A 21,017-nucleotide genomic window follows, 5' to 3' on the forward strand; every position below is an offset into this window, starting at 1 on the left:
TGGATCATGGCCCAGATTTAAATTGGACAAAAGTTTCATGTTTTTTTTACTGCTTCCACAGGAGTCCCACATCAGTAAAGAAGAGATTCAGCCCGTCGAACGCTGGGAGGAGGCTCTGCTGTGCCACTACACCATGGACAGGCTCTTCTCCTTCTCCATCTTCACTGCTCGCGTCTTTGCTGTTGGGGATCCGGCTCATCACTCACAAGGCTCAGCTCAGAAGTGCCTTTAGAGCATGACGAGCTTGCAGTGCTCGCTGACCTGCAGCTGTGAAATGTATAAGCATCCTTTGTTTGATCACATTGATCAAAATCTCTAGTACAGCCCTCAGAGGCTGATGATGGATCTACAAGTGTTTCCACTCTTGTCTCTCCCATGTATACATGGAACGTATTTCCAATGGAATTATTATCTAACATATTTATTCAAATCATATTTATTGTATTTATTTATTGATATTTATTGAAATCAGCTTATGTTTTTGTGTTCATTTCTATGTCCTTTGTATGCAGAATAAATAAACAATTTTCATCATCATATGTGCTGTGGTTCATCACTGATGTAATCGTATGTTTTTATGGCGATTGTTTCTTCCACTGAAAATAATCATTTCCTCATTAAGGAAAGTTAGTAAGTTACCTGTACTGAGAACCCCTCTTGTCTTTAAACAACACCCAGACAAATATGCTGAGATAAGGAGGAAGTTGTGCTTTCCTGAAACACTCCTGCTGCTCTCTGGAGATCCACAACTTCCTGCATACTTCCTCCTCGTCAGTGTGTCTCTCATCCCACATGTGCTCACGCTCCAATGATGCAATGTTAACCCAGTAGTAATCCACAGTGCAAAAAAAAGGAAGGCGATGCATTTAAAGGGGAAGAGGAAGTAGCAGTGAGCTCAGTGTAAAGGTATCAAATTGCTCAACAGGGGGTTTGTTCTCTGAATGATTTCATATCTAGAGTTCGTTCAACCTGTCATCGTGTCCTGCCTACAGGGATCCTGTCTCTGAGGGTTAAAATATAATCTAGAATATAATCAAGCAAAAGCAGCCCTCAGCATGGAGGTGAAAATCCAAGAGCAATAATATTAAGGTAAGCATATAGGGCGCACTACTGGCTCTGTGAGGATGTAAAGAAAAAAAACAACCTGTATGAAAGAATCTTAGGTCCTACATTTGTTTTTGATCTTTAGCAGTGGTGAAGTAAATGTAGGCTAGTAATTAACCTGAGGATAATGTCACAATAAGGATCTTTAATATGAGAAAGGTTTATCATGTTGAGAGCATGACAAGTGATGTGCATGACAGTATCACTGCACAAAGCTTGTTTGTGTGAGGATGATGTGAGCAGGAACATGTTACAGTAAGTCACTTTTTGGCAAAACAACCTCAACTTTATATAAATATTTCCAGATAAATATAAGACGTCCATGTGGTGCAAATGTGTTTCAATAAATGACCGAGTCAGCAAGAGAGGAGGCCCAGCACATGTAATCATCACAGCTCGAACTTTATCTAATTTTGCATCACTTCCTTATCTAACAATAACACTTATCAGCACATCGCTCAAGGTACCGGTAATCTGCTCAGCATTCCGGTAACACCACACGTGTGGGTTTTTTTTTTTCATTCCATTCGTGCATCAACCGTTCACACCGTCTCAGATATTCCTCCACGCTGCGTCAGCCTTACCTTCAAACTCATGTCTTCAGTTTGGTTCAATTCATTAATTCCTGTGATTTAGTTTAATGTTTACTGCGAGAGTCACGGCTCGGAATTATAAGCTGCCACTGCAGGATCATCATAGGTTTCTGCAGTGGTAACACTCACCAAAAAATGGGTTCTCTGGGTTCTTTGGGGTGGTAGAGGTGTCATATAGCACCACTGCATACAAAGAACATGTTAAGCCCCTATATGGTTTTTAGAGGTTCTCTACTGGTTCTTCAGCTTAGTTTAGTTCAGCTGGGTAAAGGTAGATGGGACAGGTACTATATAGCACCAAAAGTGGTTCTCCTATGATTACGAGCCAAAGAACCACTTCTAGTGCTATTTTTTTTGTTTAGTGTGTTTACTGTGAGATGATGTTGCAGTGAAGTCTGCCAACCTTGTTTTGTTTGAGCAGCTACAGTAATGATCTGCACAGAATCAAACTGGCTCCAAACTCTTTCTCTGTCGACCATGAACTGCCCTTTTCAAAACGAAAACGTGTAGAGAGCCAAAAGAAAAAAAGCTGCTGCCAGCAGTGCAGTGCTGTAAATCAATTAGAAGTTCTGCTCAATGGCATTACTGGCTTAACAGGACTGTTGCATTACTTTGATGGCGTGATGTCTAGATTTGTCAGGTATTTATTTTACTGGGGAGGCCAGAAACAATCTGTTCCCATCTGGTTACTTTCCCAGTTGAGTTTTCAATAGTGTTATGTCGTAATATATACCGTATTTCGATAGTGTGAAATAAAATTAATATATTGTGATTTTTGTCCATATTGTCCACTCCTGTTCAGTTCATCTATAAAATGATCTATTGCATGTGCAGTTATCCCGCTGATATTCATCTATGTGTAGAAATAAACTCAGGTTACAACCATTATGGCCTGTGCAGTCATAAGCAGTGGTAGTATTCAAACAAAACTAACAGTAAAATTAGAAATGCCACATTGTAAATGTATGTGTATTATCAGCTAATTGTACTGATAGTATCAAAAGTAAATGTACTCATTATGTAGAATGTTATATTATCATATGCTGGATGTTATATTATTGGATTATTACTGATGTATTAATGTGTAAGAAGCCTTTCAATGTTGTAGGTGCTCATTTTATTCACTTTATATACTGTTGGCTAGTTAAATCTTATTTTATCGGATAGATTTTGGAAACAGCATTTGACAAAACAATCTTAACTCAAGGTCCCTAAATATACTGTATAAAGATGAATGTCCATACGCAAATGTGTTACAATAAATGGCTGACTCAGCAAGCAAAAGTTCCTCAGGACGTCCCGCACATGCTGTCAGCCCGTGTTTTTGTTTTAATTCCTGCTGCATTAGTGCATTGTTTGCCTAATCCAAAATGACTTTATCTGACAAACTGATCATATTCTTTGTATATAAAATCAGAACCTGCAAAGTACGGAGTATCTGCAGACATCAAATAAAATGAAATGTTGTGGAGCAGAGGCACAGCCAGATTAACCTGTTAGGGGGCCCTGGAGCAAACATCAACGACAACAACAATGGAGCTCTGTGGCACAAAGGGAAGCTACGTCTGACTTAGACTACACAGAAAACACTTGAAAACCAGACACAAGTACTTTCCACCATTGGTTTCGGACCACATTTATACCAACCACTATATGCCCAAAATGGTGCTGCCCTTGAGACTCTGAACATGACGTGAATCGTTACAATGCACTTTTTTGTATTAAATGGTGTTACTGAACGTTGGAAATTCCATTTCATCAAGTTTCTGAAGAAAAATATTTGTCTTCATAGATGTGTTGATATGGACAGTGGTGGTACAAACATCACACTGTAAAAATGCTTCATTACAAGCAAAAGCCTGCATTTAATCAGAAAAATAGCAGCTGATTATTATTACTCATGCATTAACGTCCAAGCAGGATTTTACTGTTGTAGTAGCTGAATTTTCTGTATAAGACTGCAACTAATGATTTTTTATTATGGATTTATGTTGTGATTATAAATCACAAATAATAAATCGATTGATTGTTGGTTTTGTGAAAATTAATAAACGCCTTCACAAGTACCCAGAGAATCCAAAGTGACACCTTCACAGTGTTTGCTTTGTTCAACCAACAGTGCAAACCTCAAAACTGTTACAAATAATTACGAGGAAAAGCAGCAAATCCTCACTTTTCTTATACTGGAACCACGATTTGGTCAATTTAACGTGATTAAAATGATTGTTGCCAATTACTAGTGCGTCAGTTGATGAATTGAGTAATTGACTGATTGTGTCAGCTGTGAATGTATATACTGTTGGGTAGTTTAATTTACAACACATCAACATCAGACATTATAGGTTTTTTTGTATGTTTTGAAGGTCAAAAATCTTAATTTGTACAGTAACTACAGACTAAAGTTATACATAGTTGTATAGAGTGGCATGAACAGAAAATACTAAAGCATTAGTACCTGAAATTTGTACTTTAGCATAGTAATTACGTAAATGCCTTGTGTTACATTCCACCAATGAATATAGTGTAGATATATAGATCTGCAATGATTTATCATTTAATCGATAAATCGACTATTAGTCACCAACCATGTTGATGGTCAATTAATCAGTTTGAGTATTATTGTTGTGGAAAAACAGTAAAAGTTGCCTGATTCCAGTTTGTTAAATGTGCAGGTGTTGAGGAGCAGGTGTGAACCTGTAAACTAACAGCACAGTGAGACACAGTGAAACCTCAAAGGAAAAGTCTGACATTTGGTGGCTACATGGGAATTAACAGTGACTTTAAACTGTGGCTCACATTTACTGGGGGGAGGTCCTGGTGGTCTCCTGGAGGACAGGTGCTCTCTGCTGAGCCTTGTGCGGTGTCTCCCCCTCACCTGAGAGCGCAGGAGGACACGGCCCGACTTCTGACAGATGTCAGCAGAGGAGCCAGCCCAAACCTAGCGAAGGCGGGGTCAGAGAAAAAACAAGGAATTTCCTGGTGAGCTACGACAACACAGGAAGGTAAAGTTTGCTCCGTTGAAATGTAAAGTTTTAAACCTGGAAACACCTCATGGGAGAGGCTCATTTATCACAGTTGAACCGAGACTTTTAGCCCTCTCAGTGTGAAGGTGTAGTCTGCAGCCGGCACGTCAGATTAGCGTAACTTTGAGCTAACGTTAGCATGTCAACCTGTAGATAGCAGCTCAACTGTTAGCTAGCTCGCTAACGTTATATGTTATTTAACATTAACTAATTAGCCAAAGTTAAAAGTCTGGGCATTGTGCGGATATTTACTGTCGTGTTCTCGTAGAATATTCCACAATTTAACGCTAATGCTAGTTTTCTGATAGCTTTGCTCCGGCTGGTGTGTGACTGTTGTGGCTACATGTAGCTCAGTGATGCAGTTCAGAGACTCCTGCGAGAGGAAGCGCTTGTTTAGACATCCAGAGTAACTCCAGTCGGGCGGAGTCTTTTCTCCAGGGGTGATATCACGATGAGATTATTTCACTTTACTCTATAAATCAATCAAAATGTCTATTGCAGGGTCCCAGAGCACAAAGCAATGTCTTCAAATTGCCTGTTTTGTTTGACGTCCAGCCTCAAACACCAAAATATTAAATGAGCAATGAGATGAAGTAAATGTGTAGTAAATATTTGGTGTTTTGTCTAATCAGTTACAACACGTGGAAATGTGCAAAATAAAACAGATTAAGTTTAATTCATAGTGAAAAGAACTAAAATAAGAGAAAAATCAAAAGTATAAAGAAACCGTGAAGTAAACGTGTGTATTTTTGTGTATCAAGCTCAGATTAATCCTTGTCAAAGTAATTGATGAATCAATTAGTCATTATATTCACAATCAATCAGTTTTGAAGCAAAGCAAAAATGCAATCTTGCTTTTCTTTGTCTCATGTGATAGTAAATTGAATATCTTTGAGTTTCAGACTGTAAAACACGACATTTGATGACATCAGCTCAGGATTTAGGAAACTGTGAATGAAAACATTTTATTGACCAAACGATGACCTGATGAATAGAAGATTGACCTTTGCTTGGACAAAGCAATAACTTGCCACCTATAAATACATTAACCAATAAAATAATAATTTAAACAAAAACCATGGTTAGTTGCAGCCCTAGGTTTTTTCTTCAGACTCAGTGCTTCCCCCACCATTATGTTAGAGGGGCGCTCCGCCCCCCTTGAGGCTCAAGTTAATTTTATTTTCTATATAGCGCCAGATCACAACACAAGTCATTTGAGGTCACCTTTCATATAGAACAGGTCTATACCTTGTTCTTTTATTAAACAAACTAAATAGCTTTATGTTATTTATCTTATTTACACGACAGCATGTCATTTCTGTCTCTGTCACGCGTTTACAATTCTCCTCTGTCCCGATGCACGCACACACAGGTGAGCACACTCCCTCCAGCAGACACTCCCCCTCCCCCAAAGCTGTAAAGCTAGGGGAAACACTGTAACTAGTGTGACGGTGTATAGACATGGTTTCTGAATACAGACAAAGTGAAAGTACAAACATGAAAATGAACTGCAGTGTGACTTGTGTTCCATTAGCATAGTTCTGCATTCAGAGGATGTTGATTTTTAACAACTTAACTTCAGCAGATCAAGCTCATCACTATCAGCAATTTCTTAAACTGTGGGGTTTTCTCCTCTCAGGTGGAGGACTCAATCCAGTGTTTTAGAGGCTGGATAGTCGAGAGTCACAGGGGATTGAAAGGAGCCCCTTGGAACATCACATCACTCGGCATCCTGTACTCTTACACTGTGTGTCTCTGTGTGGTCAGGATGAATGTGGGCGTAGCTCACAGCGAGGTGAACCCCAACACGAGGGTGATGAACAGCAGAGGAATATGGCTCACCTACCTGCTGCTGACCGTCGTGTTGCACATCGTCCTGCTCAGCATTCCCTTCATCACTGTGCCGCTCGTCTGGACCCTCACCAATGTCATCCACAACCTGGTCAGTTAAAATGATGATGAAGCCCAATGGGAACTGAATACAAACTGCCCCAGATAGATGCTGGTTATACGGTGATATTTATCCTCAAGATCATCTCTGGGTGTGTTAGACCATTCTGCACACAGAATCTGTGAAATATGAAACTACATCAAAGTTAAAACACATCACGCAGCTCGTCTCCTGTGCACCATGCTGCAAATATTTTTGATCTTTACTTCATCAGGGTGTCGTCTGAGGCTGTGTGACATGTTTTTAATGTTGATGAACTTGGACACTTGTCGGCCCTGCACTGCGTGCACGTTTTCAAAGAAGGCTTTGAAATATGAAGCTTCAGACAGGACACGGCTAGCTTAGCTTAGTTTAGCACACGGACAAATTAACCACCCACCAGCACCTCTAAAGTTATTTAACACATATTTTATTTGTTTAATCTGCACAAGAACTGAAGTGCAAAAAAAAAATGACGAGCTGAAGAAGTTCTTTTGACTGACGAATGCTAAGCTAACATCTAATGAGCCCAGCGTCACATTTATTGTACAGATAAGAGAGTGATATTGATCCTCTCAACTTGCAGCAAGAAAGCAAATAGGAATGTTTCCCAAAATGTGACTCATGTAAGACTCACGTTAACATTTTGGTACGCTCCAGTATTGTGATTTGATGAGTTGCTGTAAAATGATGTGAAATGCTCTGTTCTCTGGTTTTATCATCAGCAGTAAAATATAGTTTTGAGCTGCTGTATTCCAACAGCTGCTTCTATAAATGATTAAGTTTGCTCAAAGCCTGCATGTAAATAGAGTAATAGAGAGTTTGTTAAATATCCTCCTTGCTGTTGTTGGAGGAGATTGACAAGGTTCCTCACTAATGATCCAGCAGTACTTCTTAACTTCTGAGGATAACTTCTCGTATAAACTGGACAGAAATCTTTGTCCTAGTGGCTAATAGTGGTTGTGAATCTGTCTTTGTCCTCTGCAGGTGATGTACCTGTTTCTACACACGGTGAAGGGCACTCCCTTTGAGACACCAGACCAAGGCAAAGCTCGTCTGCTCACACACTGGGAACAGATGGACTACGGTGTCCAGTTCACATCTTCGCGCAAATTCCTCACTATCTCACCAATTGTTCTGTAAGTATATTTGCTGCCTGAGTAAGTCGTCCGCTGTGCTGGACAGTTTCTCTTTCGTTATGATAGCTACGTCAGCATGGAGGTCAATGTGTAAGGAGTTGGGTAGAACGGATACCTTTTTTTTGACGCTCTCATTGAGGCCGATGGGACTCTTCTGACCCTCTTTTTCAAATATCCAGGAACAATTTTAGACTAATTGACCTGTCAAGTGTTCTGCTCTCATGTGGCTGCCAGACTGAAATATCTCATCAACTACTGGATGGATTGACATGACATTTTATACAGACATTCATGATCCCAAGGGGATAGCTCCTACAGACTTCAGTCAATAGGAGGAAAGGTCAGAGTAGGACTCTGAGGTTTTTAAAAAAAATGTATAAATCAACGTTACTTTTATTCTTTCCCTGCCGCAGATTTAGAGAACAGTCACAGAAGAATACATTACATTACATTACATACAAAATCTTTATTATTCAGGTGAAAAGCACTGCAGAATAGAAACTCTGCCTGGTTGGTTAGTTGATGGTTAGCTGTGCTGAGTGTATTTTCATTTTTGTAACATATTTGAGCATCACTGTTAGTCATGTAGGGTTTGGGTGTTAAAACTTCAATAAAAATGTTGATCTTAGCTACATTGACGCCATTCTTCTCTCTGCAGGTATATTCTTGCCAGTTTCTACACAAAATACGATCCCACACATTTCCTAATCAACACGGGCTCCCTCCTTAGTGTCCTCCTCCCAAAGCTGCCTCAGTTTCATGGAGTACGGATATTTGGGATCAACAAATACTGACAGAACTGACAGAACACTGGATTTTAACCACCAATACTGGACTTGTAGTTTTCTGTTTCTGCTGAATTGTTTTATGTGTAGAGGTCGAGGAGACGAGAACCAGTTCGATTTGTCTTAACTGTACAGACTGTGTGGAGCAATGTATGAAAGATGCAGTTTGTGCTGCCCCTTGCAGCCTGAAAAAAAATATAAAAAATGTAAATGCACTGCTGCTGTTTCATGAAAGTAATTGTTTTCTTTACCGACATTCCTGATGCATGTTTGTCAAGAGCCAGATGCTTTGCTCTTGGCGTCAAGAAAGAGCAAATTTGAACTGCACTGCATTTGAATGTAATATTCATTCATTATTTTAAAAATGCCATCACCCTCTGGCTCAGATATAGCTTTTCTTTTACAAACTGCACTGGCTGCACGTCTGTAAAGATTGTGTCTTGCTGTTGCTATAAATGTGAATGAGTTCACTGTGAATTCATTGTGGCAGTGTTGCAAGTTTCCATTTTCATTCATGCTTTTTTCTTGATTTACTATGAAGGATTTTCATGCAGCATGCATTAACATATCCATAATAAACACTGCTGTCGTAGTTTTGCTATGATACACACGATCATGTAATTTACTGTTTGCTTTAAAAGCTGTCTTCCCTATTTATAAAATGTGCAGTGAGAGCTACATCTTTTCTCGACATGGTCAAGTAGAAAAACTGATAAATCCCTATGTGTGGTGGTATGTAGGAATCAATTCAGATCAAATGTGGGCCAGTTTGTAAGCCTTGGGGAACTCCAGATGCTTTACATGAAGCCACATGGTTTGCAATATGCTCATATATCCAAGGGATTCCCCCCCCCCTTTCTACATGAGATGGAGTCACGTTTGCATTGCAGTGTGGTTTCTCAGTACTAACATGTTTTGGGGAAGTAATACATAGGAAATGCAGCAGCATATGAATGTGATTACACTGTTGTTTATGCCAAGCTGAGCCTGGGAAACATGCAAATAATGCTAGCTCTATCAGCCACTCCGCATGTTGTGTAATCAAGTGTAAACATTTGCACCAGTGTTACTGGGGTCTTCCCTGCCATCAAATGCTGCAAGAATGATGTAAAGAAGCCAGTGGTGGGATGCAGAGGGCTGTTGGTCTAAATGTCATCGGCTCATGGAAACTGAAGAGTGGGAGAGAAAGATTAAATACAGTGCTTCCCCCCCCCCCCCAACATACACTGAAAGCTACCTGATTTAAGATAACGCTATCTCACTTGAACAGCAATTGTGGGGATCCTCTGCAGTTATTTCCCAGTTCTGCTTCCACTTTCAACTCACTTTCAACTGACTGACTAGAAGTATGTTGTGTATTTAAAACTGAGGGCTCTCAGTGCACAGCACTCAGAGTGTGACACATGCAATTCAAGTGTATGCCAATCATCATTTGTTTTGAGTGTAACTTTTGAAACACGGTCGCATGGAAAGATATTTCAAACTAGATGTCAGAGGTGACATGCAGATATGAGAAAGGTCAGAAATTTCTACCTCGAAGCAAATGGTAGAATGGTATCGGACCATTACCTAATAACATTTGATTTCTTGTTACTGGACTATGCACTATATGACAGAGAGGTCCTCACTAGATGCTTATCTGATAGTGCTGTTGCCAAATTTAAGGAGGTGATTCCTTCAGTATTTCAGCCTGTGTGTCCCTGTGCTATGGATGACCGCTATGCTAATCTTAGCCCCTCCCAAATTGATTATCTGGTCGATAGTGCTGCAGGTTCATTGCGAATGACACTAGACTCTATCGCCCCTCTAAAAAAGAAGATAATTAAAGAAAAGGGACAAGCTCCCTGGTATAATTCCCAGACACACGAGCTTAAGCAATATTCGCGGAAACTTGAAAGGATATGGCGTGCCACCAAATTGGAAGACTCCCGTTTAATTTGGCAAGACAGTCTAAAAACCTATAGAACAGCCCTCTGTAATGCTACTACTCCTCATTAATAGAAGAAAATAAAAGCAACCCTAGATTTCTGTTCAGCACAATAGCCAGGCTGACAAAGAGCCAGAACTCTATTGATCCTTGTGTTCCTTTAGAGCTCAGCAGTAACGACTTCATGAGCTTCTTTAATGATAAAATTCTAACTATTAGAGACAAAATTCATCACCTCCTGCCTTCAACAGGGTCTGATCCAACTTCAAACTTAGGAACCATGGAAACAGCTGCTAGACCTGATGTGCACTTGGACTGTTTTTCTCCAATTGATCTTCCTGAATTGGCTTCAATAATCTCCTCATCCAAACCGCCAACAGGTCTCCTAGACCCCATTCCTACTGGGCTACTTAAGGAAGTCCTGCCCTTAATTAGCACGTCCTTACTGGATATGATCAATCAGTCTTTACTAACAGGATATATATAGCATCAGGCTCAGGCCTTGGACCAGCCCCTAGTTATGCTGCTATAGGCTTAGACTGCCGGGGGACTCCTATGATGCACTGGGCTCCTCTATCCTCCTCTTCCTCTCCATCATTATGTCTCATGTCCACCTAATGTCTGCCACTAACTTGCTATCTTCCCCAGAGCCTTTCTGTGCTTTTCTCATCTCTCGGGCTCCTGTGGATCCTGGTCCTGGTCCTGCTGCTGTGGTTCTCTGGCTTCATGAATCACTACTGCGGATCGTCAGCCACTCGTCATGTTTTTCATTGTTACCATATTTTTTTGTCACACTCCTATTGTTAGTATGTTGGTTGCTGTTTATGTTGTCTCTCTCTCTCTGTCTGTCTCTCTCTCTCTCTCTATCTGTCCAACCTCCACCGAACACGGACCCTGACAGAAGCCGCTCACATTGAGCCTGGGTCTGTTCCAGGTTTCTTCCTGTTAAAGGGGAATTTTTCCTGCCACTGTTGCTCAATATAATATCTGGTGCTTGTTCATGTGGGGATTCCTGCTCTTTATGTAAAGCGTCTTGAGATAACGCTGTTATGAATTGGCGCTATGTAAATAAAGATTGATTGATTGACTGATAGAACTGCCTGAGAGTACTCAGAAAATACTCACATTTTCACAGAAGATTTTAAGACATGAGAGTAACAATCACTTAGGGTTTTTTTAAGTTAAGAGGCATTTCAGCAGGGATTCTAGATAAAGGAATAACAAGAGGTCTTTCATATTGCTGACTGATTCATTTCCCAAATATGCAGATTCAGACGGTTAAATGGGGTAGTTTCAAACAAATGCAGCACAATGCACAAATGCTGCACTTTGCACCTTGATCGTTCAGCCCCTTCTGTTTATGAAGTGGGAATTTCACAGGTTTATGTTTATCTTCCTCTTATTGGTCATTTATTTAATTAGTCTCTGTAATACCACCTACTCAGATGTAAATAGCAGCAAAACAACTAGTTGATCAGTCAAATGAATGCAATGAAGGCAATATTGATAATGATAAGTCATTAATCAAACTCAGATCACCAATATTAGCCGTTTTCAGTATTTTAGATGCAAGCATTAGCTTTTTATCAGTTAAATGAAGTTGTAAACTGAATATCTTTAGTTGGTGATTGGACAAAAATAATACAGATTTTTGGACAAAAAGTTTTTTAAGACATGTTGGACTGTGGGAACTTTGAATGGGCATTTTTCTGAATAGAAAGTTAAAATATATATTAGTTGCAGCTGTAGATGCAAAAAGGAATACAGTAAGACTCAAAATACAGTATCTTAAATCATCAGTACAACAGAAAATCTACAAAGAAATATTGTGGTGGAAGACATTCAGATATTTCACTTAAGAAAAAGTAGCTGCACCTTTGAGATAAAATGATCCCTTTATAATAATTCATCACATCTTATAGTTGATTGTATATTTTGTATGTAAATCCTTGATTTGCAAAGTAAGTAGTAGCCATCATCGGGTAAATGTATTGGGAGTAAAAAAGTGCAATAGTTCCCTCTTAGATGTAGTGAAGTATAAGTAGAAAGTATAAAATTTAATTACTCAAGTAAAGTACAAGTACCTCAAAATTGTACTTGTGTACAGTACTTGAGCAATTGTAATAAAGGCTTTAAATGTCACCACTATGAAAAATAAAACCTGGCTAATGTCTTAAATTATTACCCAAGTCATGTAATAACATGTAATCAGCATCATACAAACTAATACAATAATGCATGTCAGAGCTTCTTTATATATTTTTTATTCAAAATTCTTTGGACCACTTTTACTTTATGTCCATTAAAATGAAAACAGTGAAAAACGAACGTTTCCTCCGTGCACACAAAGCTTGAATAATGTCTACCTCCGCATCACGCTGCTGTTCAGAGGGGAGAGGACTTATCACACGATGCACTGGACATGTAACATGGATGCTGTCATTGCAGTGAGCCCATTTAGAGCCTAAAGGCTCTGAACACAAGATGTTTTGGAAAACAAAAAAAAACAAAGCTATGACTAAAGACAACACAACACAAACTACCATCACACAGTAAAAATTCAACTGCTTTGACCTCCAACTGGTCTCAAACACTATTTTTGTAATAGAAGACTTTGTGTTGAAATGAAGAGATCTGGCTATAATGCACATTATTTGAAACTACATCAAATTTTTATGCTGATAACAGATCTGACCACAGTGTTCTGCCAGTGACTGGCAGTGATTTTTCCAGGACAGGAGGTGGCTCTCGTGACCGAAATGACAACCCAGGCTTTTCTTAAGCCGGCCTCCGTGGTAATCACTCGAAGTCTGGCCTGGACGTTTGCACAGGAGCCATGGAGAGCTGTACTCTGGCCACCTTTCTGAAATGTAGAGATAACTGTTTGTATTTCCATACGTCTCCAAACCATGCCGTCTCACTCTGGTTTCATCATAGGTTTAAAATTGTCTTCCTCATCGTCTGTGTCAAAAAATTCATCCTCAAAAAAGGATCCTCCGAAACCATATTCCTGCACGTGGACAGACACCTCGTTTGGCATCAGGTGAGGTGACCCTTCGATGAAATCCGCAAACCTGTGGATTAAAGCTACAATATCAGCAGCAGCATCAGTGTTATACAGTATACAAACCATGTGCTAGTATTTAGGAGTACCGACATGCTACACAAACAATTTACAGCTCCTTTACAGCTTCAGGGGGACATTTGGCACCACATCAGTGAAAGACATCAAGTGTTTCTGAATGTGACCCTGTTGGTAAAATATGATTTGTATTTGGACATCATATTTATATACCTTAAATAAAAAATGACACAGCTTGTTAGGAATAGCTAATCATAAAAAAAAAAAAACCCAAAAGACATATATTAATATAGTATATACTATAGTAATATATATACATATATTACCTCATTATTAATGACTAAAATAAGATATATTCACCTTATCTCAGCTCCCACGAGTGAGCCACACTACTGGAAATAGTATTAATACAATATTAATTTAATTATTTTAACTATCAAACAATTCTTAACCAACATGTAATCAGTTTTATTAGTTTTTGCTTTTCAGTGACAGATTAATCCTTAAAGTTAGCAATTCTATGCTTGCAATGTATTGAATCACTTTATCTCCTCATGGTGATATTCTACTGAGATATTATGTCCCAGATGCAAGTGTCTGTGTAAATCAAGAGTGTCTATTTTAGTTACACCAAGGCTGGAGACTGGGATTAAATCATGCGTTAAAAGACGTCACGTTTTAGAAAAACAGAACATCACAATAGAGACCTCTTCGGAGACTGAATCCTGGACACTGCCTTCCATGGGCTGAACTCTGGGCTGTTGCAGTACTTCCTCAGCTCGTCCAGTGCACGCCGAGTCTCCTCCTCCCCCTGCTTCTGATACTCCTCTTCAGTCAACAGGCGGCGTGGCTCCGGCTTCCAATGAACATACCGTCTGAGCTTCCTGCACAACACAGCAAGTGCTCCATAAAAAACAATGAACTTGGATAAATGTAAAAGGCAGAAATAAGCAGACATCATGCAAGACAAGAGCAACTGACTCTTAAAAACATGACAGTGATCAGATTCTTTTGCATCAAAACTGTTATGAATACAACAAACAGTTCTCTTTGTATTGAATAACAATAATTGCACTGTACTCTTACGCCACCTTCTGTCAGTACTGTAAGCACACACACCTCCATGCAGCAACTGCCAGACAGACTGGGTACTCCAGATTTTTGGAGAACAAAGCCGCCACAATGATGGCGAAGGCAACTTGCTGAATTTGAATCCCCAAATAAATCAGGAGCAGGCTAAACAGCTGCAGCGTCCACGACAAGATGTTGATGCTCTTCTCTTCCACCAGAGGACCGTAACGGTAACACACAGCAAAACTGATGAATCCCACCACTGCTACATAACCTGATAAAAACAGAGACATTGACTCACACAGTGTTTGATAAGAACTATCCGAACACAGAGCGCTGAAACATAAAGCCTGCATACTGAATTTGCAACATTATTTACAGTCTCTGTAAGAGTGCCAGTTTTGGTTTACACCGGTATTTCTAGCCTACAGCCCATCCTGTGTATGTTTACAGTCTCAAGGTTACAAATACAGGAGATGCTTATCTTACACGCTCAGTGGTCTAAATACAGCTATTAAATATGCTACATCGTTTGCTCCCGTCCAAATCAGTTGGTGAGTTTGTGAACCTGGAGTGTTTTCCCCTTGGTTTGGTTTCGCTTCACACAGAGAAAAATCCAAGTGAACCAAAATGCATCACTACAAATGATGTGAGAATATTCACTCTGCTTATTGGTCAGATGTGTCTGTGGTGGGAGCAACAAAGTTAATACATGATGGAGGTCCTGTGTTCTGGACTAGCGCATATTTCTGTGACAGAAACATTGCTATGTTGTTGTTATTGCTAAGTTAACATGGGCCTCGGTTCATTCTCCGGCTAGCTGCTACTAGAAACAGTTAGCGTATTCTGCAGGATGCAGGTGTGAAAACACTAAGAGTTCTGCTTTGGTCTGATGTTCCCAATTCCAGAAAGTCTGTATCTACATAAAGCTTGTGTTTATGGAGTTGTTTGTACCTAATGCGACGTGCCAGTGCTCTCGTAGAATTATGCTGAGGTTCCTGAAGACAAGCTGGATGGCGTACAAAGAAAATGACCAGCCTCCAACAATCAACACATAAAAAGGGCTTTTCTGCAGTAAACACAAAGGGTACAATAATTAAGTCTGAGACGAAAGTGATTTTACCAATAAAATCATGGATATTTGAGGACAATGACGTTCCTCACCTTTGGTAAAAAGCGTGCCAAAATGAAAAACACGATGATGAGAGAGGCGATCAGGCCTGTGCTCATACCAGCAGAGTAGAAGAAAACTTGACTCCTTTATGTAGGAGGAAAAGTGTTAATGAAATCACATCGTAATCAAGTTAAATCCTGTCGATGGAACTTAGGAAAAATTACCTGCTGAGTGAGTCTGCAAAGATGAACAACAGAACTCCAAAGAGGAACACCAAAAACAGATAGATGTCAAACTCTGCAAGGAAAAAAAAAGGAACACTGTGTTGGTCACGTGATATCAGCCAATAAGCAGCAAATGAGTTGTGTTCATTTGTTTTCCCACTTACTACGAAGGGGCTTCACAGTGTACTGAGTTTTGTCTGCAGGATCGATCTTGAAGCACGTCTTCTTGCTGAACAGACTGATGTTAATGGTGGTTTCATTGTGCCTCTCACGTAACAAGCTCTGAAGCCAGCTCCAGACACTGAAGCGGTCCAGCTCCTGCAGTTCCTCCTCACCTTCCACAGTTACCACCTTGAACACGTTTGAACTCCACACCTTGACCTGCCAGAAATATTTAGTTATTACGCACTTACTCAACTGAGGTTGTGTGAATTAAATGCTGTAAGACATAACCCGTGTTAACAATAACCACTGACAGTATATCTTTCACAAATTCAATGCAGAGGCTTCCATTTATTTCTTGATGCAACAGATCACAACAGATTTGTTAGAATTCGGTCCCCAGATACTTAGACTGAGGGACAGAAAAGCTGTGATAATACCAGTGTTTCTTGAACATTATGTAAATATCTTATGATAAATAAAGTGCATAAAACAGGTACTTAAAACAGGTCTTGATTCGACTGGGCACCTTTCATGTAACTTACCCGAATTCTTGTCCATGTTTGCCTCCAGGTTGGCACTATGGTGTTTTTGTAACAGAACCTGTTGGACCCTGACATGGCATACTCCTCTCCATCCTGGAGATCAATTATTGGATGCTTGTTACCTGGTTTTGATAAGCAGAGGCATGTATGGAAGAGAAACGTGAACAACAAGTCTTAAAGATGTCGATTGTCACTTCAGTAAGGTATTTGAAGAAAAAAAGCTGCTGTTATTGTATAATCCATGAAATAGTCCCATGAAAAGACCAATACTAACACCACATTAATCCGTCCCTTAATACTTCCTGACTACCCTGCCTTGTCTGTGGCAAAAATGGGTGACAAATAAAAATTTTATTTCAAAATGGGCTCAGCAGTTTCCTAAAGCAGGTTGCAGCAGTTGTTTTAACCAGGATTAAGTAGTACACTAGCTGGGAACTATTTCAGACATTTGGTGCATTATTTTACATAATTTCGGCATGTTTGTTACACATGTACAGTTATTTATTTTTCATTCAACAGGGACTATACAGATGAACATCATTATATAGACAAACAGTGGAACAGATGTAATGTATATAAAGGGTGTCTACCTGATTTGCAGCCCCTGTCTTTGCTTAGGGGTTTTAGATCTCAGTTAAAAACAGCACTTAGTTTTCTACCTGCACATGAACACGTCTAATCGGATATTAAACATTTGGCCTGTATATAAAGATACTGCATTGTACGCATATTGCCCGCTTAACAGATGCATGGTGATTATATTGGGTAGAAACATATTAGACAGCTATCAGTATTACTGTATTCACTTCCTGATTGCTCCCTTCTCGCCGAGCTTCATATCGTGCAAGTTTCTGCAACCATACAACATGTTTTATTGTTTACTGGCGCACTGTTTTTAACCTGAGGGAGGGGCGGGCTTGTTAAGCTCGAGCAACGTTAAGGTTTCACAGATGCGTGCTCAGCAAAAAGTAAATGATTTCACAAACACTCCTTTCTCCTTCATACAGACACAGAGCGGGATAACATCCCTCGGTGACTATGAGAGTGGAGGCACAAAGGTTCAGCACTAAGTAACTTCTGTACAGTTTCAAATACTAAACACAAGCTAACATGAGTTAGCCTGGTCAATGGTAACGTTAAAACAGGTTTAATGTGAGTTAAAGTCTCTGTTATTGCTGCGTAACGCCGCTTCTTACCCGTATCCTGGTGGGAGGTGTGAGGTAAACAAGCGAGCAGTGCTGTAAAAACCATTAATTTAGCACTTGTGGAGATTAAACCGTTTATAATTTTCATGCATCCCGCCATGATGAGAGAGACACGTCCCGCCCCTTCCGCCTCTGGCAGCTCGGTTGAGTTACAGGCGACTCAGCCAATCACAAACTCACACTGGATGTCGTCATCGTTGGTGTGCGTTCAATGTCACTTCAACGTCTTTTATAATGTTTAATTTGGCATAATAAAGATATTAGATTAAAAATAACACATTGTTCATTGATAACTTTGTTAAAAATTACATACTGTTGCATGATTTGGCATAACTACTTGATAAAACTTTAAAAAAATAAATAATAATAAGATACAATAAAATAATATCTCCAGTTACTCCTAAAGAATTTGTCTTTGATGCAAAACCTTCTAGTGTGGAAATGTTATGTTTGATGTGAATCCGCAGTTGTAACTTTGTATCATCAAACGACAAAAAATAGTCATCCTAGGAGACTTTGCCAGGGGTCTATGCCTCCTCTGCCAAGTTATTGCTGAACTCCAGATTTGAAGCCAGTCTGCAGTTTTAACAAGAAATGCTGTCACCACAAAACCAGAGATGATTCATTTAAAATTACACATTTAATCTACCCTGAAAACGGGTGCTTTCAGGATTCAGAGACAAAACTGAAAGTGTTATTTATCTCATGAATGCCTATGTATTAAATTATTTTGGGTAGATATACATATATGTTGTAGGGAAACATAACATGGACTGAAGAACAATAAAGCAATGAAAAGAGAAGACATTTGTTATGCTTTAAATATTTGTCTTTAATGTCTCTGTTGATCGTTCCATGATACTCACATGTTCCCTTTAAGACATTAAAACCTATGCACTTGTCTTTTTCAGCCCACCATATGTACATCATTTTATGATTGCGGTAATTTAATCAAATAACATAGTGGGGCCAAGTTGGAAACTGAGGAGCACCAGTAGTTTGACATTGGTGGAGTAAGTGAGTATGAGGAGAGATACGGATGCTGCTCAAGGATTAGCTACTCTTACATGTGAAGGTTTACATTTGGATTTGTCCCCTAAAAACACAGTGGGAGGAATAAGCATTAAGGCCCATAGTAAATTAAAAGGTAAGAGAAATTCCTCTGGTAAGAAAGAGGAACAGTGAGGAGACACATCTCTATGATCTGACACCACTAGGTGGCAGCTACAAGCCCGCTCTTAGTTTTACATGTGAAACAAGACTTAAGTGCCCTGCTTGTTTGTTCAGGACACAAGTGTAATGGGGGAGCCATCAAAAGTTATTACTGGGTAAATTGGTGGTAGTCTAAAAAAATCTAATTTGGATTTTTGTGTCAATTTAAACTAGTTTTAACTTACAAAATTTGGACTGAATCAAACTGCATTTTCATTGACAAAAACCTTTAGCTGTGTGAGCAGCTGTACCTGCTCACACAGAGACCACTACCAAGAGACAACTACACACAAGCTCCCACCCCAATGCACCCACTGACACACAATGAAAAAATAAAGCACAGCAAAAACGAAAAAAAGAAAATAAGGTGCCGGAGTAGCATATAATTGTCCGTGCATGCCCAGATATGGTCTATCTCCAGCAGCTGCTGTGACGGACATGTCCACGCAGGCTGAAACTGTCTGCACATCGCCACAGTCCTGATTATAAACTGTAGGCCTACTCCAAGCCACACTGAAGAGGGGCACACACCAGCAGCACATATTTCACCATGTCATATCATGAAAAGCACAGACTGTCGTTCATATAATTGATTATCACTGTAGTCAGCGTGGGGGTCCCAGTTCCAGGGTCCTTATATTGCACCTGATGGGAACATCTGCTGTAAAAAAGCATATCTATAATAAATACAACACAGTACTTGGGAGAGTCCTAATGTTTTAACATGGGTCCAAACATGTACTCAGAGAGTTAAAATATAGTGTTGTAAGTTATTGATTTATCATATTTTACCCTTGTAATAATGTGCAATAATGATCGAACATTTAACGCAATTATTATGTGTCAACAAAATACATGGAATATTTTTTTAATCTACATGCTTTACATGAGGAAATCAAAATTAAGATAAATCAGTACTACATTACAGTTTAGGAAATCAAACACAATACACCACAAGACAGAGCTGTAAAGATTAGATTTAGGGCCCTGTAGTATCTAAAGGCTTTAAAAAATGAAAAACAAATGCTACATTATACCTGCTAAACATAAGCATGCTGGTTATTCACCACTGCACTAAGGCCTACGTGTCCTACAGCACTGCATTTGGCCAAATGTCTGAACCGCATGATGCTGCATTTCAGCACTTCATCATTGTGGTCCCACGGTTTACACAAGGTGAAAACTTCCAAATCTGCCTGCACCAGTTATGCAGACTAATGTGCTGTATATAACCGATTAGAATCAGGTTTGAGTGTCAGAGTGGTGAAAGTGAAACGGATAAATGTGGCTCAGTTATCTAACCATACCAGCAATACTTGTTCCTGAACCAATCAAACAAATATGTTGTTTTTTTATTTACACAGAGACTAAATTCAGTTGCTGAGCAAAATGAAGGCAGAAGTAGTGTTATGATTATTAGAGTAAACCAAGCTGGTGTTATCAGTCCATTATGGTCTCCTCTGGGATGTGGATCACTCAGGTGTTTGCTTTTTGATACACTGGTCGTACAATAGGCCTGCATGTTACCGTGAAACCAACTGAGGTCAACGATTTGGTCCGCTGCATTCATCTTAACAGCATTAGTGTGAGAAAAAATGCACCGCGAATCAGATGTCTGCACTTCTATTTCAGAGCACAACATCAAGAATGAGAAGAATAAGAAAACACTATAGAGGGTAAATTCCCATAACCCATATCAACACGTCTCAATTGATCACTGGAGAGTAATGATACTTAGCTTGTCAAAAATGATCACCATTAATAATGATTCTGTTTTAGGAGAAGGTGTTCATAATATTTCACAGTGCATCTCTGTACTGTTGTATGTTTCACTATTATGGGCTGTGAGGTTAAGCTGCGATAAACATGTATCATATGAAAACATGGAGTGGAGATTCATC

The 21,017-nt window shown here is 39.5% G+C and overlaps 2 protein-coding genes and 1 long non-coding RNA gene across 4 annotated transcripts; 1 reads left to right on the forward strand and 2 right to left on the reverse strand.

The window, feature by feature from the left end:
• On the reverse strand, positions 1–5,380 carry LOC139209748 (uncharacterized). Its single transcript, XR_011585227.1, has 3 exons — positions 4,746–5,380; positions 4,494–4,635; positions 1–267 (listed from the first exon to the last, which is right to left on the reverse strand). It is a non-coding gene; the product is annotated as an uncharacterized lncRNA (long non-coding RNA).
• Positions 4,606–9,178, forward strand: ormdl2 (ORMDL sphingolipid biosynthesis regulator 2). The gene is made up of 4 exons (XM_070839585.1): positions 4,606–4,699; positions 6,488–6,662; positions 7,638–7,789; positions 8,448–9,178. The coding sequence occupies exons 2-4, from the start codon at positions 6,489–6,491 to the stop codon at positions 8,581–8,583; spliced, it is 462 nt and encodes a 153-aa protein (XP_070695686.1). The 5' UTR covers positions 4,606–4,699; position 6,488; the 3' UTR covers positions 8,584–9,178.
• A 3,605-nt stretch (positions 9,179–12,783) lies between these two features.
• Positions 12,784–18,004, reverse strand: nemp1 (nuclear envelope integral membrane protein 1). 2 transcript variants are annotated; one of them, XM_070839837.1, is made up of 9 exons: positions 17,896–18,004; positions 16,700–16,821; positions 16,157–16,373; positions 15,993–16,065; positions 15,819–15,912; positions 15,609–15,723; positions 14,703–14,928; positions 14,291–14,467; positions 12,784–13,575 (listed from the first exon to the last, which is right to left on the reverse strand). In XM_070839837.1, the coding sequence occupies exons 1-9, from the start codon at positions 18,002–18,004 to the stop codon at positions 13,419–13,421; spliced, it is 1,290 nt and encodes a 429-aa protein (XP_070695938.1). In that variant the 3' UTR covers positions 12,784–13,418. The 2 variants fall into 2 exon arrangements, with proteins under 2 accessions (XP_070695938.1, XP_070695939.1); XM_070839838.1 differs by lacking the exon at positions 17,896–18,004 and adding an exon at positions 17,290–17,379.
• Positions 18,005–21,017: the final 3,013 nt, after the last annotated feature.

Source organism: Pempheris klunzingeri, chromosome 11 (genome assembly GCF_042242105.1).
Source record: "Pempheris klunzingeri isolate RE-2024b chromosome 11, fPemKlu1.hap1, whole genome shotgun sequence".
Taxonomy (NCBI): Eukaryota; Metazoa; Chordata; class Actinopteri; order Acropomatiformes; family Pempheridae; genus Pempheris; species Pempheris klunzingeri.

Coding starts and splice junctions, on each gene's coding strand:
- ormdl2 (XM_070839585.1), top strand. CDS start 6,489: ATGAATGTGGGCGTAGCTCACAGCGAGGTGAACCCCAACACGAGGGTG. Junction 6,663..7,637: donor CCAATGTCATCCACAACCTG/GTCAGTTAAAAT, acceptor TGTCCTCTGCAG/GTGATGTACCTGTTTCTACA. Junction 7,790..8,447: donor ACTATCTCACCAATTGTTCT/GTAAGTATATTT, acceptor TTCTCTCTGCAG/GTATATTCTTGCCAGTTTCT.
- nemp1 (XM_070839837.1), bottom strand. CDS start 18,004: ATGGCGGGATGCATGAAAATTATAAACGGTTTAATCTCCACAAGTGCT. Junction 15,913..15,992: donor TTTGCAGACTCACTCAGCAG/GTAATTTTTCCT, acceptor TCCTACATAAAG/GAGTCAAGTTTTCTTCTACT. Junction 14,468..14,702: donor CTGGCAGTTGCTGCATGGAG/GTGTGTGTGCTT, acceptor TGTGTTGTGCAG/GAAGCTCAGACGGTATGTTC.